Source organism: Pistacia vera, unplaced genomic scaffold, assembly GCF_008641045.1.
Source record: "Pistacia vera cultivar Batoury unplaced genomic scaffold, PisVer_v2 Contig46, whole genome shotgun sequence".
Classification (NCBI taxonomy): Eukaryota; Viridiplantae; Streptophyta; class Magnoliopsida; order Sapindales; family Anacardiaceae; genus Pistacia; species Pistacia vera.
In genome coordinates this window covers 229,612-246,769 of record NW_022196290.1, presented here as the reverse complement: position 1 = coordinate 246,769, position 17,158 = coordinate 229,612, and the positions used below count along the sequence as shown (strand labels likewise).

The 17,158-nt window shown below is 40.2% G+C and overlaps 1 protein-coding gene across 2 annotated transcripts; it reads right to left on the bottom strand.

Annotated features, from left to right (window-relative positions):
* Nucleotides 1-9,934: 9,934 nt before the first annotated feature.
* On the bottom strand, nucleotides 9,935-12,206 carry LOC116145027 (L-type lectin-domain containing receptor kinase I.8-like). Of its 2 annotated transcripts, XM_031430479.1 has the most exons (2): nucleotides 10,607-12,206; nucleotides 9,935-10,495 (listed from the first exon to the last, which is right to left on the bottom strand). In XM_031430479.1, exons 1-2 carry the CDS (start codon nucleotides 12,033-12,035, stop codon nucleotides 10,017-10,019), a joined length of 1,908 nt encoding a protein of 635 aa, XP_031286339.1. In that variant the 5' UTR covers nucleotides 12,036-12,206; the 3' UTR covers nucleotides 9,935-10,016. The 2 variants fall into 2 exon arrangements, with proteins under 2 accessions (XP_031286339.1, XP_031286338.1); XM_031430478.1 differs by having other exon boundaries at nucleotides 9,935-12,206.
* Nucleotides 12,207-17,158: the final 4,952 nt, after the last annotated feature.

Below are 17,158 nucleotides of genomic sequence, written 5' to 3'. Positions count from 1 at the left end.
TGACTCATTTATTGGGCCGGTAGAGCGCTTAATTGGCCACTTTTCGGTTAGTACTTCATCACCCAAGTGCCCAAACATCCCGCTATCACGCAACAGCAGCGGGAACAACCTGGACAGTGGCTTCAACTCCACCTGCAACTGCTTGTCTTGACAAATAGTGGGGTTGCAGTCAAGGATCTTCAGCAACCCCTCCTCTAGATGCTCAATGACTGCTATCCAGTGAATCTCTTTGACGAGGATGATGCAGTACACTTTTTTAACAAAGGCCCAACTGTGGCCATATTTGGGCTGCTCCCCCCGTATATACTGCATAATTCTGTCATCAAAATGAAAATCATCAGGGATGCAGTCCAACTGTACCGGGGCCAATCTTTTTCGCTTCGGTCCTTTTACTGCACCACTAGCAACGACATTTTTAAGTAAAGTGCGATATGCCAAAACAAGCCTTTGGCCAAATGCCACATCAGTGATGGCACAGTCAGGATACAATAGATCACCATCAGTAGTTTGTCTTAGCCTCATCAGTGCCAATATCTCATCGATATGCTGCATCAAATAAAAACAATAAGATAAGTATGGAAAACATAGGCAAAAATAAGGAAAATTAAGCAAAAATAACTCACCGAGTCCTCAAGCCACATGCCCATCGTCAACAACTTCCTAAACCATTCCCGGGGATAATCCCCTGTCTTACACTTTATATGGCCATCACTTCCTGATCCATTGTAATAGGCATAGAAGAGTTTTTTCTTTTCCTCCATTGGCCTATACAAATCGACATTTGACTGCAATTTCTCTTGCCCACTTCCTCCATTTTTACATCCCCGCTTCCTTCGCCTCCCACCTCGCCCTCCTCCATTATCACCGGCCCACTTCCTCCTCCAACCTCCTCAACCTCTATTTCTGGTTCTTCCTCCATTTGTTTCTTAATTTTCTTCTTCTTTCCCTGTGTCACTACCATGTAAGGCGATTTCACAAACTTGCTCTTCCGACTCTCTCTTTTCAAGCCAGTTTGCACTTTAACCGCCTTTAATTCTCCACCAACTTCCTCCTCCACTATACCAACCTTCTCTCCCAGCTTATCCACTTTCTCCTCCACCCTTTTCATGCACTCTTCCATCTTGTCAAACCTTGCATAAACGGCTATTGTAGAACTCTCAAACAAGCCGTTTATTAGGTCAACAACCTCATTCTCCCGATGCCGATGTCTTGGCAAAGCGGTACTTGTTGTATCGATTTGCTGAGGCATACGAACCTCTTCCTCCCTCTTCTCCTCCTCCTCCTCGGACCTCCGACTAATTGGAGCTTCATACTCCTCGGCATCAACCACGTTGTGAAGCAGTGGCCCCACAACTGCCATCACATGCGTGACCCCTTCTAGGTTCCACATCAGGCGGTCTATCCCTTCATCCCTTGCATCCTCCAATGCGTTGAAAGATTTGACATAGTCCTCTTCCGCTTCAGCCCCAGTAGCGGTGAGAAAGGGATGGACGAGTCCCTGCAATAAGAAACAAAATCAATCAGATTAAAGTGACATTTTAAAGCAACTGCATATGCAAAAGCTTAGTCCTTTAATCTTACGCCAGCTGCTTGAATCTCAACGTCTATTTGCTCATAATCCGAATAGGTGTACCTCTGGACATGCTACCGCAACATCCTAGGAAATTACTGTTGTACATCCAAACTGTTGCTCCTCCCCCCTACCCTCTTAGCGAAAACAGGGATGGCCTCACACATCCAAGCCTATATTGTAAAAAAAAAAAAAAAACAGTCCGTATCATAATTCAAACACATATGTTACGAAAAATATAATAAAAAGCTATTAATATTTACCTGCATTGCCCATGGGAAGCCAAACAAATTGTACGTGCTTGGTTTATCCTTCCCATCCCATTGGGACTGCTTTAACTTCGTGTCTACTTTTTTCAGGCTGCTGATAGTTCACTCATATGATTTCAGTCCCCATGGATAAGAATTAAAGAACTTCAAGTTGCTTGCAAACAACAACCAATCTTTCTCAACAGCCTTTGTTGAGTCACCAGCCAATAAGATCGAATGTAAAAACAAAACCAAGCACACTTTTATCTTCTCTTTATCAGTATATTCAACTGTTTCTAGACTTTTTTCTAAACCCTGTGCTGTAATAGACTTAGCCCCCTGCAAAACCTTATTACAAAACTGTATGGCTCCCTAACTATTCTTTACTGCCTCTGCCTTCTTATCTGGCACTTCCCCACTTCCTAAGCCCGTCACCAGGGCATATTCTATCATGCCAAAACGTAGTGGCTTTCCGCCTACCACAAACCACATTTTTTTTTATTGCATCTTACTGAGTGCAGCAACTTGTAATGCACTCCCTGCCCTCAAAATGCCTTTTTCCAATGATTTCCGAGTCCTAAAAAGTTACCAAAACAAGTACGACTGAAATCTCTGTTACCATTCCTAATTCCATCTAAAATGTCCTGTATTCTGTCAAAAACTTCCTAACTTGACCTGACCATCACCCTTGTAGGGAAGTAGGGCACCTTATCGCTTATAAGGTCTAACTCGTAGTCTGTGATGTTTACAGCCCGCACAATCTGGACAATCAATATAAATAAAATGTCAGCAACAAAAATAAACCAAAACAACTAATAAAAAAAATATCAGCAACAAAAAATTACGACTGTGGTTGGTTAAGAAATTTCATATCACTTAAGAGATCTTGACTCTGCCTCCTGCAAGATCGCTTAAGCGACCAAAAGTAAACTGAAAGAATCTCTTAAGCGACACAAACGATCACCTAAGCGATCTTACATCTATGATTCTGCCTCGAAAAGATCGCTTAAGCGATCTGAAATCACTTAAGTGACCAAGAGTCAACTTAATCAATCGCTTAAGCGATCCTTTAATATCGCTTAAGCGATCTTAGATCTGGGAAGATAGAGTAAAAGAGGTTAATCGCTTAAGCGATACAAATGATCGCTTAAGCGACAGTTCAGGATGTACCCTTGCTTCGGCGGCCTGCTCGTTCTTGCCAGCCTCCTCCTCGTCGCCTGAATCCTCAGAAGACTCCTCCTGCCCTGAATTCTCGCTGGAATCCTCCTCCTGGCCTGAATTATCGCCTGACTCCTCGTCTTCAAAACCGTTTGATGATTCTTCCCTCTGTTCTTGTGCCGCCAGCGTCTTCTCTCCCTGTCGACCACGTTCACTGATCGGATGATTCACTGGAGCAGCCATTGAACTGCTTGCGCCACCAGAATCTAGGATTCGAAGTGGCGTTGGGTTATCATCATCATTGTGAGTGTCAGCCATGGTTTTGGTTGAATTTGGTGTGAAAATTTGTAGTTTGGATCGGAAATGTGGGTTGTATCGCCAGAAATCGCGCAGATTCCGTTTAGGGTTCAAGAAATCGATTTTAAGGTTCAAGAAATCGATTTTAGGGTTCAAGAAATCAATAGAAAATCGTGACTTATCACTAGAAATCGTGACTATATTTCGTTTAGGGTTCAAGAAATTGAGTTTACTATTGAATATGGTGTGGAAATTTATGGGTTGGATCGGAAATCACCTATCTCCCTTTGGTTCAAGAAATCGATTTTTGCCCTAATGAATTTCGATTAAGCGAGGTGAATAGTTAGTGGGGCTTGTTTTGAGAAATTTCAAATTTTAAAAACTTTTATTATGTCTATTCGGCCCAAATATGTTTTAATCCTTTCATTTTAATCTATTTTACGTGTTTAGTTAGTGGGGCTTGGTCGGTTAAGCGATCTCTTCCAAGGCAAAATAAAATCTGCCCAGATAGATGATCGCTTAAGCGATCCTCTGGTATCGCTTAAGCAATTACTCGCTTTTACTCTTGGTCGCTTAAGCGATTTAAGATCGCTTAAGCGATCTCTTCTGAGGCAGAATAAAATCTGCCCAAATCTATGATCGCTTAAGCGATCCTCTTGTATCGCTTAAGCGATTCCTCGCTTTTACTCTTGGTCGCTTAAGTGATTTAGGATCGCTTAAGCGATCTCTTCTGAGGCAGAATAAAATCTGCCCAAATCTATGATCGCTTAAGCGATCCTCTTGTATCGCTTAAGCGATTCCTCACTTTTACTCTTGGTTGCTTAAGCGATCTCTTCCGAGGCAGAATAAAATCTGCCCAGATCTATGATCGCTTAAGCGATCCTGTTGTATTGCTTAAGCGATTCCTCGCTTTTACTCTTAGTCTCTTAACCAATTTTTGATCGCTTAAGCGATCTTTTCCGAGGCAGAATAAAATCTGCCCAGATAGATGATCGCTTAAGTGATCCTCTAGTATCGCTTAAGCGATTCTTCGCTTTTACTCTTGGTCGCTTTAGCGATTTAAGATTGCTTAAGCGATCTCTTCCGAGACAGAATAAAATATGCCCAGATCTATGATCGCTTAAGCGATCCTCTGGTATCTCTTATGCGATTCTTCACTTTTAATCTTGGTCGCTTAAGCGATTTCAGATCTCTTAAGCGATCATTTGAGAAAAAATCTTGATCGCTTAAGAGATATATGTGGTCGCTCATATATCGCTTAAGCGATCATGACAAAAAGAGAAGAATCCTACATTTCTCCTAAATTATGTAATAATCTATCATTAATAACTAATTTTCCTCCCAAATAAGAAAAGAATAAGCAGCAAAATGAAGTCATTTATATCAATCTAATCCATCACAGATCAAAATATAAGAAACATCAATGTAATTGAAAGTTAAAACTTAAAATCATTCATAATAGTGCCAAAAATGAATAAATCCTAAGCCACTTTGACAAGTTTTGGAATTCGGTATAATCACTATTTGAGATCATTCTTTGGTACCATGCCTTGCCAGCAGCCTTGGTTGCAGATGCTGCCACTTTGAGAAGTTTTCAAATTCGGCGAAATCACTGTCTGAGATCATTTCATGGTACCATGGCTTGCCAGCAGCCTTGATTGCAGATACCTCCTCCTGGCCACCAGCTTTGATTGCAGATGCCTTGCCAGCAGCCTACTCTGACAGCCCAAGCCAATTTGAGGAGTTCCCTCTCATTGTTTTCTAGCAACCTGCAAAATTATCAGGCACACCTGCAGCCACGTCAGCTTTTTTAAATAAAACACAAAAAAACAAAAAGTTTTTCAGGGCCTATTTGTTAAATGGAAAGTTGGGATGTCCAGGGAGTAAAATTTTCTCTCTTCACGAACCCAAGTTATGAAGTGCAAGATTGAAAAGTTCACTGAGTCCGTCTATTTCGGTAAAGCTGTGTATAAGCATGACACCTACAGCATCAGCACCACAACCCAAGTATCAACATCAACATCAAATAAACTACAAAATTAAAAGTACAAGTTCCAAACCTTTTCATTGGGTTGTGGTCACTCAAAACGGATCCATTTCCCCATGGAAGCACTCAACAGCCCAGCGCTCCCGAAAGATGGTCATTGTTTCGTCATTCAATCCGTCCATCGGGCTGTTGGTCATGTCGAACTGAATAAATTTTAGGGCATATGCCCCACAATTAGCACTACAATAGGAAGATGACATTAGCATTAGAACCAACTTTTAGAACAATTCTATTATGTAAGTTAGTTTTATACAAAATTTACCTTGACTCATTTGTTGGGACAGGAACGCGCTTGAGTGGCCACTTTCCCGTCAATGCTTCATCACTGAAGTGCTCAAACATCTCGCTCTCGCGTAACAGCTATGGGAACAACACAGACAGTGGCTCCAACTCGGCCTCCAACTGCTTGTCTTGACAAATTGTCGCGTTGCAGTCAAGGATCTTCAGCAACCTCTCCTCTAAGAGCGCGACGATTGCTATCCAGTGCATTTCCTTGACCAGGATGATGTAGTAGGCACTTTTAACCTTTGCCCAAGTGTGGCCATATTTGGGCCTGTCCCCCATTACATACTGCATCATCCTATCATCAAACTTAAAATCATTAGCGACGCAGTCCAAGTCTTTTGTGCCCAATCGTTTTCACTTGGCTCCTTTTGCTACAGATGTACCAATAGCCTTTTTCAATAAATTGCAATATGTCGATACCAGTGTTTGGCCAAAGGCCACATCGGTGATGGCACAATCGGGATACAGTAGATCACCATTGCTAGTTTTTCGCAGCCTCATCAGTGCCAATACCTCATCGATGTGCTGCATCAAATAAAAACAACATGATAAGTATACAATACCTCATGGAAAACATAAGCAAAAATAAGGAAAATTAATCGAAAATAACTTACTGAGTCGTGAACCCAGCTGCCCATCGTCAAAATCTTTTCAAACCAATCCCGAGAATAATCCCCGGTCTTACACTTTACAAGGGCATCACTTCCAGATTCATTGTAATAGGCATAGAAGGGTTTTTTTCTTTTCCTCCTCTATTGGCCTATACAAATTGACAGTGGACTCCATTTTTGCTTGCCCGCTTCCTCCCCCTTCCTCCATTTGTACATCCCCGCTTCCTTCGCCTCCCGCCTTAACCTCCTCCATTATAACTGCCCCACTTCCTCTAGAAACCTCTTTAACCCCCTCAATTTTGGCTTCTTCCTCAATTTGTTCTTTGTTTTCCTCTTAATTCCACGTGTTAGTACGGTGTAAGGCGATTTCACAAACCTGCTCTTTCGGCTCTCTCTTTTCAGCCCAGGTTGCACTTTAACCGCCTTCAATACTCTACCAACTTCCTCCTGCACCCTACCAACTTCCTCCTCCACCCTAACAACTTTCTCTGCCACCTTATCCACTTTCTCCTCCACCCTTTTCAACTGCTCTTCCATCTTATCAAACAAACTCTTTATGAGGTCAACCACCTCACTCTCCCGACCCCGACGCCTCGGCAAAGCGGTACTTGTTGTACCGGTTTGCTGAGGCATACGAACCTCTTCCTCCCTCCCCTCCTCCTCCCTCCCACCGATTGCGCCTTCATCCTCCTCGGCGTCAACCACATTCTCAAGCAGTGGCCCTGCAACTGCCCTCACATGTGTGACCCCTTGTAGGTCCCGCGTCAGGCGGTCTATCCCTTCATCCCTTTGATCCTCCAGTGCTCGGAAAGATGTGACATAGTGCTGTTGCGCTTCACCCCCAGTAGCGGTGAGGAAGGGACGGACAACCCCCTGCAATAAGAAACAAAATCAATCAGATTTAATCGACATTTTAAAGCAAGTGCATGTTCAAGCTTAATCCTTTAATCTTACCCGAGCTGATTGAATTTCAATCTCTATTTGCTCATAATCCGAATGGGTACACTTCTGGTCGTGCCACCGCAACATCCTAGGAAATGTCTGTTGCACAACCGAAGCCCTAATCCTCCCCCCTGCCTTAGCCAGGACAGGGATGACCTCATACATCCAAGCCTACATTGTAAAAAAACAGTCCATATCATAATTCAAACACATATATTAAAAAAAATATAACAAAAAGCTATTAATATTTACCTGCATTGCCCATGGGAAGCCAAACAAATTGTACGTGGCCGGTCTATTCTTCTCGGCCCATTGGGAGTGCTTTAACGCCAGGTCTTTTGCTTGCAGGGACTCCATGGTTCGCTTAAATGATACCCGTCCCCACGGATAAGCATTAAAGAAGTTCAAGTTGCTTACAAACTTCACCCAATCAATATCAATGGCTTTTGTTGAGTCACTAGCCATTAGGATCGAATGTAAGAACAATACCAAGCACAGTTTGAACGTCTCTGAATCGTTAAACTCACCATCTTTTAACCTGTCCTCTAATTCCTGTGCCTTAATAGACTTGTTCCCCGCCAAAACCTTGTTAGCCAACCTTTTGGCTCCCGTACTGTCCGTTATTCTTTTTTCCTCAACCTCACCTGGCAATTCCCCACATCTTAAGCCAGTCACCAACGCATATTCCATCATCCCGAAACGTACTGGCTTTCCATCCACCATGAACCACATTTCGTGCTTTTTGTTGCTTTTTATTGAGTGCAGCAACATATAATGCACTCCCGACCCCCAGAATGTCTTTTTCCATTTTGTGTCCATATCCCAAAAATGACTGAAACAAGTCTCTTTGAATCTCCTTTCACCATTCCTCACTGTCCCTAAAATCCCCGTTATTCTCGTTAAAACATCTCAACTTGACCTCTCTATCACCCTCATAGGGAAGTACGGTACCGTATCGCTTACAACCTCCAATCCGTACTCTCTATAGTTTACGCTCTGGAAAATCTGCACAATCAATATAAACAAAATATCAGCAAAAAAATTAAACCAAATCAAATATAAACAAAATACGCTCCGGAAGAATCGCTTAAGTGATGGGCAGATGATTCTGCCTCATACAAGATCTCTTAAGCGATCTGAAATCGCTTAAGTAATACAAAGGATCGCTTAAGAGATTATAGATCTGGGCAGATTTGGTTCAGCCTTGGAAGAGATCGCTTAAGCGATCTTAAATCGCTTAAGCGACCAAGAGTAAAAGTGATGAATCGCTTAAGCGACCAAGAGTAAAAGCGATTCATCACTTTTACTCTTGGTCGCTTAAGTGATTACAGATCGCTTAAGTGATCTTGTACGAGGCAGAATCAACATCTGCCAGATCTAAGATCGCTTAAGCGATCGTTTATATCGCTTAAGTGATTTATCGCTTTTACTCTTAAGTAATCCAAAATAGCTTAAGCAACCAAGAGTAAAAGTCATCAATCGCTTAAGCGACACAAAGGATCACTTAAGCGATCTTAGGTCTCAGCAATTATAAATACCTTTTCTTTGGCGGCCTTCTCCTCTTTGGCAGCCTCCTCCTCCTCCTCTGAACTCTCGTCGGACTCCTCTTCCTGGCGTGAATTTTGCCCGACCTCCTCTTCCTCTTCAGAACCGTTTTGCTCCTGTTCTCTCTCTTGTTGTGCCGTCGTCGTCTCCGCTGCTGGAACACCTTCACTGATCGGAGGATCCACCGGAGCAGCCATTGAACTGCTTGCGCAGTCGGACTCTACGATTCGAAGAGGCGTTGGGTTTTCCTCCTCATTGTTAATGTCAGCCATAGTTTTAATAAAGGAAGAAGCTTTAGGATTGAATTTGGGTGTGAAAATTTCCCGGAATGTGGACTGTTATCGTCGGAAATTGCACAGATGCGTTTAGGGATTGAAGATATCGACTTTTGCCTTAATTGGTTTCGATTAAGCAATTTGAATATTTGGGCTCTTTTTCAATTTTCAAATTTTAAAAACTTTCACTAATTATGATTGTGTCCTTATATGTTTTAATCTTTTCATTTTAACCCATTTTACATGTTTAATGGATCCTAACTGTGCCATGTCAACTTCTCTAAATAAATAAAAAATGGTAAACAGTTGCAAGACCATTTTTTTAAATCCAAACTTGGGACGGCCGATCAGCTAAATTTTCTCTATCTATCACATCATACATCAAATCTATAGAAGCGAACTCAGACTAATTTGTGGATCACACTGTTTCTCAACTACTTGGTTGAAAAAAAACCATTCTTTATTATATGCTAATATCTTGCTTTTTTTGGGGGGGGGATGTTATTATAATAATATTATTTTATTTAATGAGTTAGGTATGCTAATTATTTAAATGTCTTACTTGAAGTCTCAATATACTCCCTTCCAATAACATGATGAGGGAATTAGATTAGCTGACCTCATATCTGGACATCAACAAATTTCAATCTTTTGTTTAATTGATAGCTGCGTATTAAACAATTCTAGCTTGAAATTTAGGTAGAGCATTGCATGGTATTGGCGGAAGAGGTACCAAGTAAAACCCGGCGGCACAAGATATGTTAAAAGTCAATTCGTATGCTTTAAGAGTTCAATCCCCTTCTTCAGGTGCACTTGAAAATGAGAATTTGGATCTCCTATATGTTTTTTAATAGTCTTATTTACAAATCAATATTTGGAAAGTCAAACCAGATTGTCTCACATAGTACAATAACAAGTAAAAATGATACAAGAACTATCAATTTGAGAAACTCGCAGAAAGTTTTAGAAACAATATTTCTTTTTACATGTACCATGATTAGTCCAAAGAAAGGCTTCATTGCAAGTAAGATATTTGATTCAACGACCTTCTATGAGGACTGAATCACAAGCAGACACGGTCTGCGCAGAACTACTTTCAAACAATGTGGGAAATGACATTCCACCATTAGAAGCTTTATTACTATTTAAGAACACATCCATTGAACTGCTATTAGGTGATATATCTGGCAATGTAGCATCACCGTCCAGATACTGCATCAACTGTCTCATGTTAGGCCTTGCTGCGGGGTTAGGGTGTGAACAAAACAACCCTAGTTTCAGTACCAACTCCATTTGCTCCTCTGCATAAATACCATCTAATCTTGGATCACTGGCATTGATGATAGCTCTTCTTTTCCAGCAATTGATTACCCATTTAACCAAATATCCCACTCCGTAACCTTGTTGCTCTATAGGCCTCCTTCCACAAGCCACCTCAAGCATAAAAGCCCCAAAAGCAAATACATCCGTGCTGGTAGTTGCCTTTCCAGTTCTAATGAGCTCCGGAGCCAAATAACCTACAGTTCCCACAAGGTTAGTGGTTTGCGGATTGCTATCGTGGTCATATAGTTTAGCTAGGCCAAAATCACCTAACCTCCCATTTAGATCAGCATCTAAAAGAACATTACCCGGTTTTATATCTCTATGTAGAACAACTTGTTCCCATTCTTCATGGAGGTAGAGAAGGCCAGAAGCTATTCCTCTTATGATTCGAAATCGCTGAAACCAATTAAGATTTGGCTCTGTATTGCTGTATAATAATTTGTCCAGGCTTCCATTTGGCATATAATCATAGACCAAAATAAATTCTCCCTTTCGCCTGCAATAGCCACGGAGTTGCACCAAGTTCCTATGCCTTAGCCTTCCCATGCTAACAATCTCAGCCACAAATTCCTTCATCCCTTGTTTCGAATCGTGAGAGACTCTCTTGACTGCGATTTGTTCATTAGAAGGAAGGACGCCTCTGTAAACCTTTCCAAAACCTCCTTTTCCAATAAGCTCTTTGTCCTTGAAACCTCCAGTTGCTTCATAGAGATTCTTATAAGGGAACCTTTGGGGGCCATATTGCCTTTCCCAGTCTTCACATGCTTCTTCATATTTCTTCTTCCACACAATGTAAGCAGCTACAATGACTACCATAAAAAACACAGCCACCGCTACTACAATCACAACAATCATCAGTAGTGCAGGTTTCTTACTTGCTTTCCCGTGTGCAGGAACAGGAGGAAGCTTGGAGACATCAATGTTTTGTGCTTGTCCGCTTCTGTTGAAGCTCCATCCTAGAATATAATGGTCACTTGTCATTGTGCCAGTTGCGGCTGAGAAACCTACATACATAGAGTCCAAGAGAACTTCAGAAAGATTGAGGGGCGTTGACAAGAGAGGTCTTTCTGGTTTTGCGATTCGAACAGGAGAGAGAGTCACATTGAGTAATTTTTCAGCACCATCGTAGTCTATCCAAACCTGTATTGGATCTCCACTCATGAGCACTAAGCTTTTGTTCTTCCGTTCTTCATTCGAATAATAAGTTGCTGTAGCAGATTCATTAGAAATCAAGCCGTTCACATCAATTCCCACATGGTTTCCATCTATGTCATAAAATGCAGGGTTTTGTGCACTATCAAACTCGATCGCTAAGATGTGGTTTGTAGGCTGGCCATTGTTTTTAAGATTGAAGAGTCCCAAACAAGAACCTGCAACAGCGCCAGTAAAGTTCATAGACGGTGAGATGACAAAAGCTATGCCATGGCCGCCAATATTAACCGATTCTGGAACTATGGCAAAAACAAAATTCGTGGAAAAGGAAAGAGATTCAGGGGAAGATGTGTTGAATTTGATTGGGAATGGATAAAAAGCATGACCTGCTTGCCTCTCAGAAGTATTGGTTAGCTGCAATAGACCTTTGGGGTAGATTATTGAGATTTCATCCAGTTGTAGATTGGCTTCATGGAAGCCATTATTATAGATGAACTCGTTTTCATTTTGAGATAAGCACAAGAAAATAAAGGATAAACTGAAAATCATCCAAACGTAAACTGATCTAAGAGCTGCAACCATCACTGAAAAAGGGAAAAAAAGGTGAAAAATATGTCTTTTGTGGAGAGGAAAAAGGTGCTGCTGCTAGTTTGGTTGTTTCAAATTTCTGAGAGTGTAGGTTTTTCAGAGTTCAATTTAGCTAAGAGAAAGAAAGGTTTTCGCGCATGAGAGAGAGCTAAAACAAAGAGAGTGTCAACTTCTTCCAAATGCTACTTTTTCATTCATAAACAGAGAAATATATGGACACATTTCACTACTGTTACAACCACTTTACAGTGAGAATAATCTTTAAATATAATACAATCTAAACCACTCTTGACTAATACAAATTACATTGAGATATTCTGGCCTAAATTACCGGCTGTTCTCACCTAAAACATCACACATTACATTTCCAAATTGGACAAAAACTGTACTTGACAGACAGCCCCTTTTTAGCTCAAATCTGGCGCCAACCTTTCAAACTAAATTGCAAAATAGTTTCCAGCAAAATATCATTTACTTCAACACTCCTTGATATTTTTGCTGGAAACTCCAAGTCTGAATCTTAATTCTTCAAACTTGTATCTGCCTAAGGATTTGGTCATTATATCAGCCACTTGCTCTTCTCCCTTGCAATGAATCAGTTTTACCTCACCATTTTGCTCTGCCTCTCTCACTACATGATATTTGATTCTGATGTGCTTTGTGCGACCATGGAGAACCGGATTCTTGGACATAACAATTGCCGATTGGTTGTCACAATACAGCACATTACCTTGAGTCTATTCCAGCCTTAAATCCTTCAAATATTTTCTCAGCCAAACCAATTGGTTAATAGCAGCAGCAGCAGCAACATATTCAGCTTCTGCAGTTGATTGTGCTACAACTTCTTGCTTTTTTGAGATCCAGCTTATGGCACCTGCATTCAGGAAAAAAACATATCCAGAGGTACTTTTCATATCATCCAAGGAGCCACCCCAATCACTATCAGTGAAGCCATACAAGCTGAGTTTTTCAACTTTCCTGAATTAAATTCCCAGGTCTGAACATCCTCTAACATACCTGAGGACTCTTTTAGCAGCTTGCAAATGCAGCTCACTTGGTTCATTGATAAGAGCTTGAATGTTTATATTTTTTTAGTGATTTAATTGGTTTATTATGGAAAAATGTGCTTAAAGTGTGGAATTTGAATTAATTCTTTCATAAATACCATTTATGGGATCACGGGTGCATTTTGAGTGTTTTCATGCTCAAACACATTTTTGAAGGGAAAAAAATGATGTCGATGGAATTCATGACGAGTAGGAACAAACGGTGCAAGGATCGGAGTTGAAACGACAAAGTTGTGACGCGTCAAAAATACAACGTAAAATCTGAAAATTCTTCAAGATGAGCATGCTTTGCTGTTTGGATCATAACTTGAGCTGTGGAAATCGGAATTTGACGATTCTTATGGCGTTGGAAAGATTATTCAGAGAGCTACAAATTTTGTGTTTATAACTTGACCAAATTCTGAATATCAAGGACGCCTTGGACAGGAAGAACTATCGCTGCGGCGATGGTTCTCACCACTGTGGCGATGGATCACGGGCTTATATTGTTGATGCATTATCCTAATCCGAATCTGAATGGGCTAAGAAATTTACTCTTTTCCTAATTAAGATCAGAACCCTAGGACTATAAAAGAAGGATTTTTGAGAAGTTTTAAGGGCTTTTTGAGGGAGAGAAAAAGACGGCTACTAGTTTGGAGATCGGGATTATTGAAGCTCTCGTTCATAGATTAGAGAAGTCTTTTTATTTTTCTTTCTTGAACTCATGTCATCGAAAAGAATGATGGATTTTATTATTTTCATTATAAACTAACTTTTTTTTCTAAGGCTACAGATGTAGCCCAATTTATGAATATGTGTTGATGTTATTATGTTGATTTTAATTGAGCATTAATTCTAAGTTTTATTATTGTGTGTAATGCGTTCAATTCTCAAGGGCCCGAGAGTTGAATGATATCATGGGTTGGGTTGAGATCGAGAGATAAAACCTGATTTGTCTAAGGTAATAAAACCATAGATTGAGCGAACGCTAGAGATAGGTTACCGCGATCTGTGAGGCTCTGGTATAGAACTTAATGATCTCTTAGCTTCTAAATCCGTTTTAGAGATATCTTGGGTTGTTGCTTAAGGGTTAATTTGCTAATTATTCGAGAGAAAGTTAGTGGAATTTTAGGGAATTAGGCTTTTAGAATATGCTTAGTTAGATTAATAGTAATTGTCAATGCATAGGATTAAATTGGTGTGAAATATGTGCCCTAGGTTTAGTCATATTGATCTTTACATCAAAGTGTTTATAAAATTCTGCATTTATTTGGATTTTAATTTGTTTTCTTTTTCATTAAATTCATTCATAAAATTCTGTTTCATCAAATAGCAATAACATAGACTAGTTTGGTACTTGGTAGGTAGTTCTCTTGGGATTTGACACTCGTTTACTCAAGCTTTATTACTTGCACGATTTCGTACACTTGCGAATAGCTTGTCATTCATTCATAAATCTAGAGATTAAGCTTACTGCATACATAATGTCAGGCCTCGCTACAGTCAAGTACAACAAACACCCAACCATGCTTTTATACTTAGTTTCTTCCACCTTAGCAGCTCCATCATTTTTGCACAGCTTTAGATTTTTCACTAGAGGTGTGTTAACAGGTTTGCAATTCTTCATTGCAAATTTTTTGAGAAGTTCATTGGCATACTTCTTTTGGGAGACAAATATGCCATTAGCAGATTGCCACACTTCCATTCCCAAAAAGAAACTCATCTCACCTAAATCATTCATCTCAAATTCCTTGTGCAGCTCATTTTTAAAATCCTGCAATCGTGTAGAATTGGTTCCTGTCACCAGGAGATCATCAACATACAAGGATATAAATATCTTTTCATCATCAATCTCTCTAACATACAGGGTGTGCTCATTTGGACTTCTTTCAAACCCCAAACTCATTAAGTATTCATTAATTCTGCTGTACCAGGCCCTAGGGGCCTGTTTTAGGCCATAAAGAGTCTTCCTAAAAAGATACAACTTATCCTCTTGTCCTTCAACTATATACCTTTCAGGTTGCTCTACAAAGATCTTTTCATTAAGCCACCCATTTAGGAAAGCAGACTTCAAATACATTTGAAAAATTTTCCACTTGAAATGGGCTGTAATTGCAAGTAGAATTCTGATAGTGTCAAGCCTTGCAAATGGTGCAAAAGTGTCAGAAAAATCCACCCTAAACTGCAATGCATAACCCTTCACTACAAGCCTTGCTTTGTACTGTTAACTAAACCATCTAGATTTAGTTTCTTCTTATAAATCCACTTCACCTAAATGATTTTTCTTCCGGTAGGTTTGTCCACCAGTTCCTAGGTTGCATTCTTCTCAATCATGTCAAGTTCTTTTTCCATTGTTGTCCTCCACTCTGTAACTTTGGCTACTTCAGAATAACAAGTTGGTTCCATCAAAGCCAGGTTGTATCTCTCATAAATTTTTGCCAAAGTTCTTATTCCCCTGATTGGAGAATCTGCTTCAGAATCAGAATTGAAATATGAAGCATCCTGACTATTTGTTAAGTCCCCTCCTTGCTCCAACATCTTACTCATCCCAACTTCATTTCTATCATAGTTCCACAGCCCTTCTTCATCTACTTTCACATCCCGGTTAATCAGGAATTTCTTGCTCTTAGGATTATAAATCCTATATGCTTTGGACAAGTTGTTGTATCCAACAAAAATTCCAGTTTCAGCTTTCTCATCCAGCTTACTCCTCTTGCTGGTTGGAATATGAGCATAACAGATACTTCCAAAAACTTTGAGGTGGTTGGTGCTTGGCTTTACTCCATACCAAGCCTCAAATGGTGTTTTGTTGTCAAGAGCTTTAGTTGGCAGCCTGTTCAGTAAGTATACTACTGTATTTACAACTTCTGCTTAGAAAAAATTAGGAAGTTTTTTCACAAACAGCATACACCTTGCCATCTCCATTACGGTTTTGTCTTTTCTTTCACTCACACCATTTTGCTATAGTGTGTAAGGAGTGCTCAATTGGTGCTTTATTCTAGCTTCCACACAAAGTTCTTGAAACTGATTTGAGGTATACTCTGAACCATTATCACTCCGGATGGTCTTCAAACTCAAACCAGTTTCATTTTCCACCATTTGCTTAAACTTGTTAAACATTGTAGCCACCTCTCCTTTTTGTTTTAGAAAGTAAACCGAGCACAACCTGGTGAAATCATTTATAAACAGAAGAAAATACCTACTGCCATTTAGAGAAGGCACCTGCATGGGACCACACACATCCGTGCATATGAGCTGAAACTTTTCAGCAGCTATCCAGGCTTGATTTGCTAGAAATGGTTGTCTACTGAGTTTCCCCATTTGACAAACTTGGCACACCCCTTCTTTCTCCTCAATTTCGGGCATGCTTTGAACAAGGTCTCTCCTCCTCATTTCCTTAAGACTTGTGTAATGAAAATGGCCAAGTCTCTTGTGCCAAATTTCATTTTCAACAAATTTGGTAGACAAGGCTTGTGAAGCTAAGTTTTTCCATTCAATTGGAAAACTTTTCCCTAGCATTCTCACATTTATCAACTCATTGCCAAGATTATCAACTACAATGCAAGACATGTTTTGAAAATGCAAAGAGTAGGTCTTTTCTAGCATTTGACCCACACTCAACAAACTTTGATTGATTTCGAGCACATAAAGGACATTTGAAATATATTTAGTACTTGATGGAGTTAGGACAACAACTTTACGTCTTCCCTTGACTTCCACAAATTCTCCATTGCCAATCTTGACTTTGGAATGAAAAAGCTTATCTATACTTGTAATATCCCACTTGAGGTACGTATTTAAGAGTTGTTGTATTAGTTAAAAGTTTATTGTTTCAACTTAAATTGAGTTTCTATGTTGAGTTGGTTGAGTTTTGGTGAAGTTGGAAATCCAATCTTCGCCAGGGTGAAGAAGAAGCTTCGCCACGGCGAGGAGGAGAAGTTGCATTACGGGTAGGTTCTGCCCTATTTCGCCGAGGCGACAAAAAATGCTTCGCCGCGGCGAAGAGCCTAAAACAAAGATTCTTGAGTTTTCTAGAGAATTCTTCTTTTGGGACACAATGACCATTCTACC

What these genes read in the sequence shown, in the direction of transcription:
- LOC116145027 (XM_031430478.1), bottom strand. Translation starts at nt 12,035, where the DNA reads ATGGTTGCAGCTCTTAGATCAGTTTACGTTTGGATGATTTTCAGTTTA.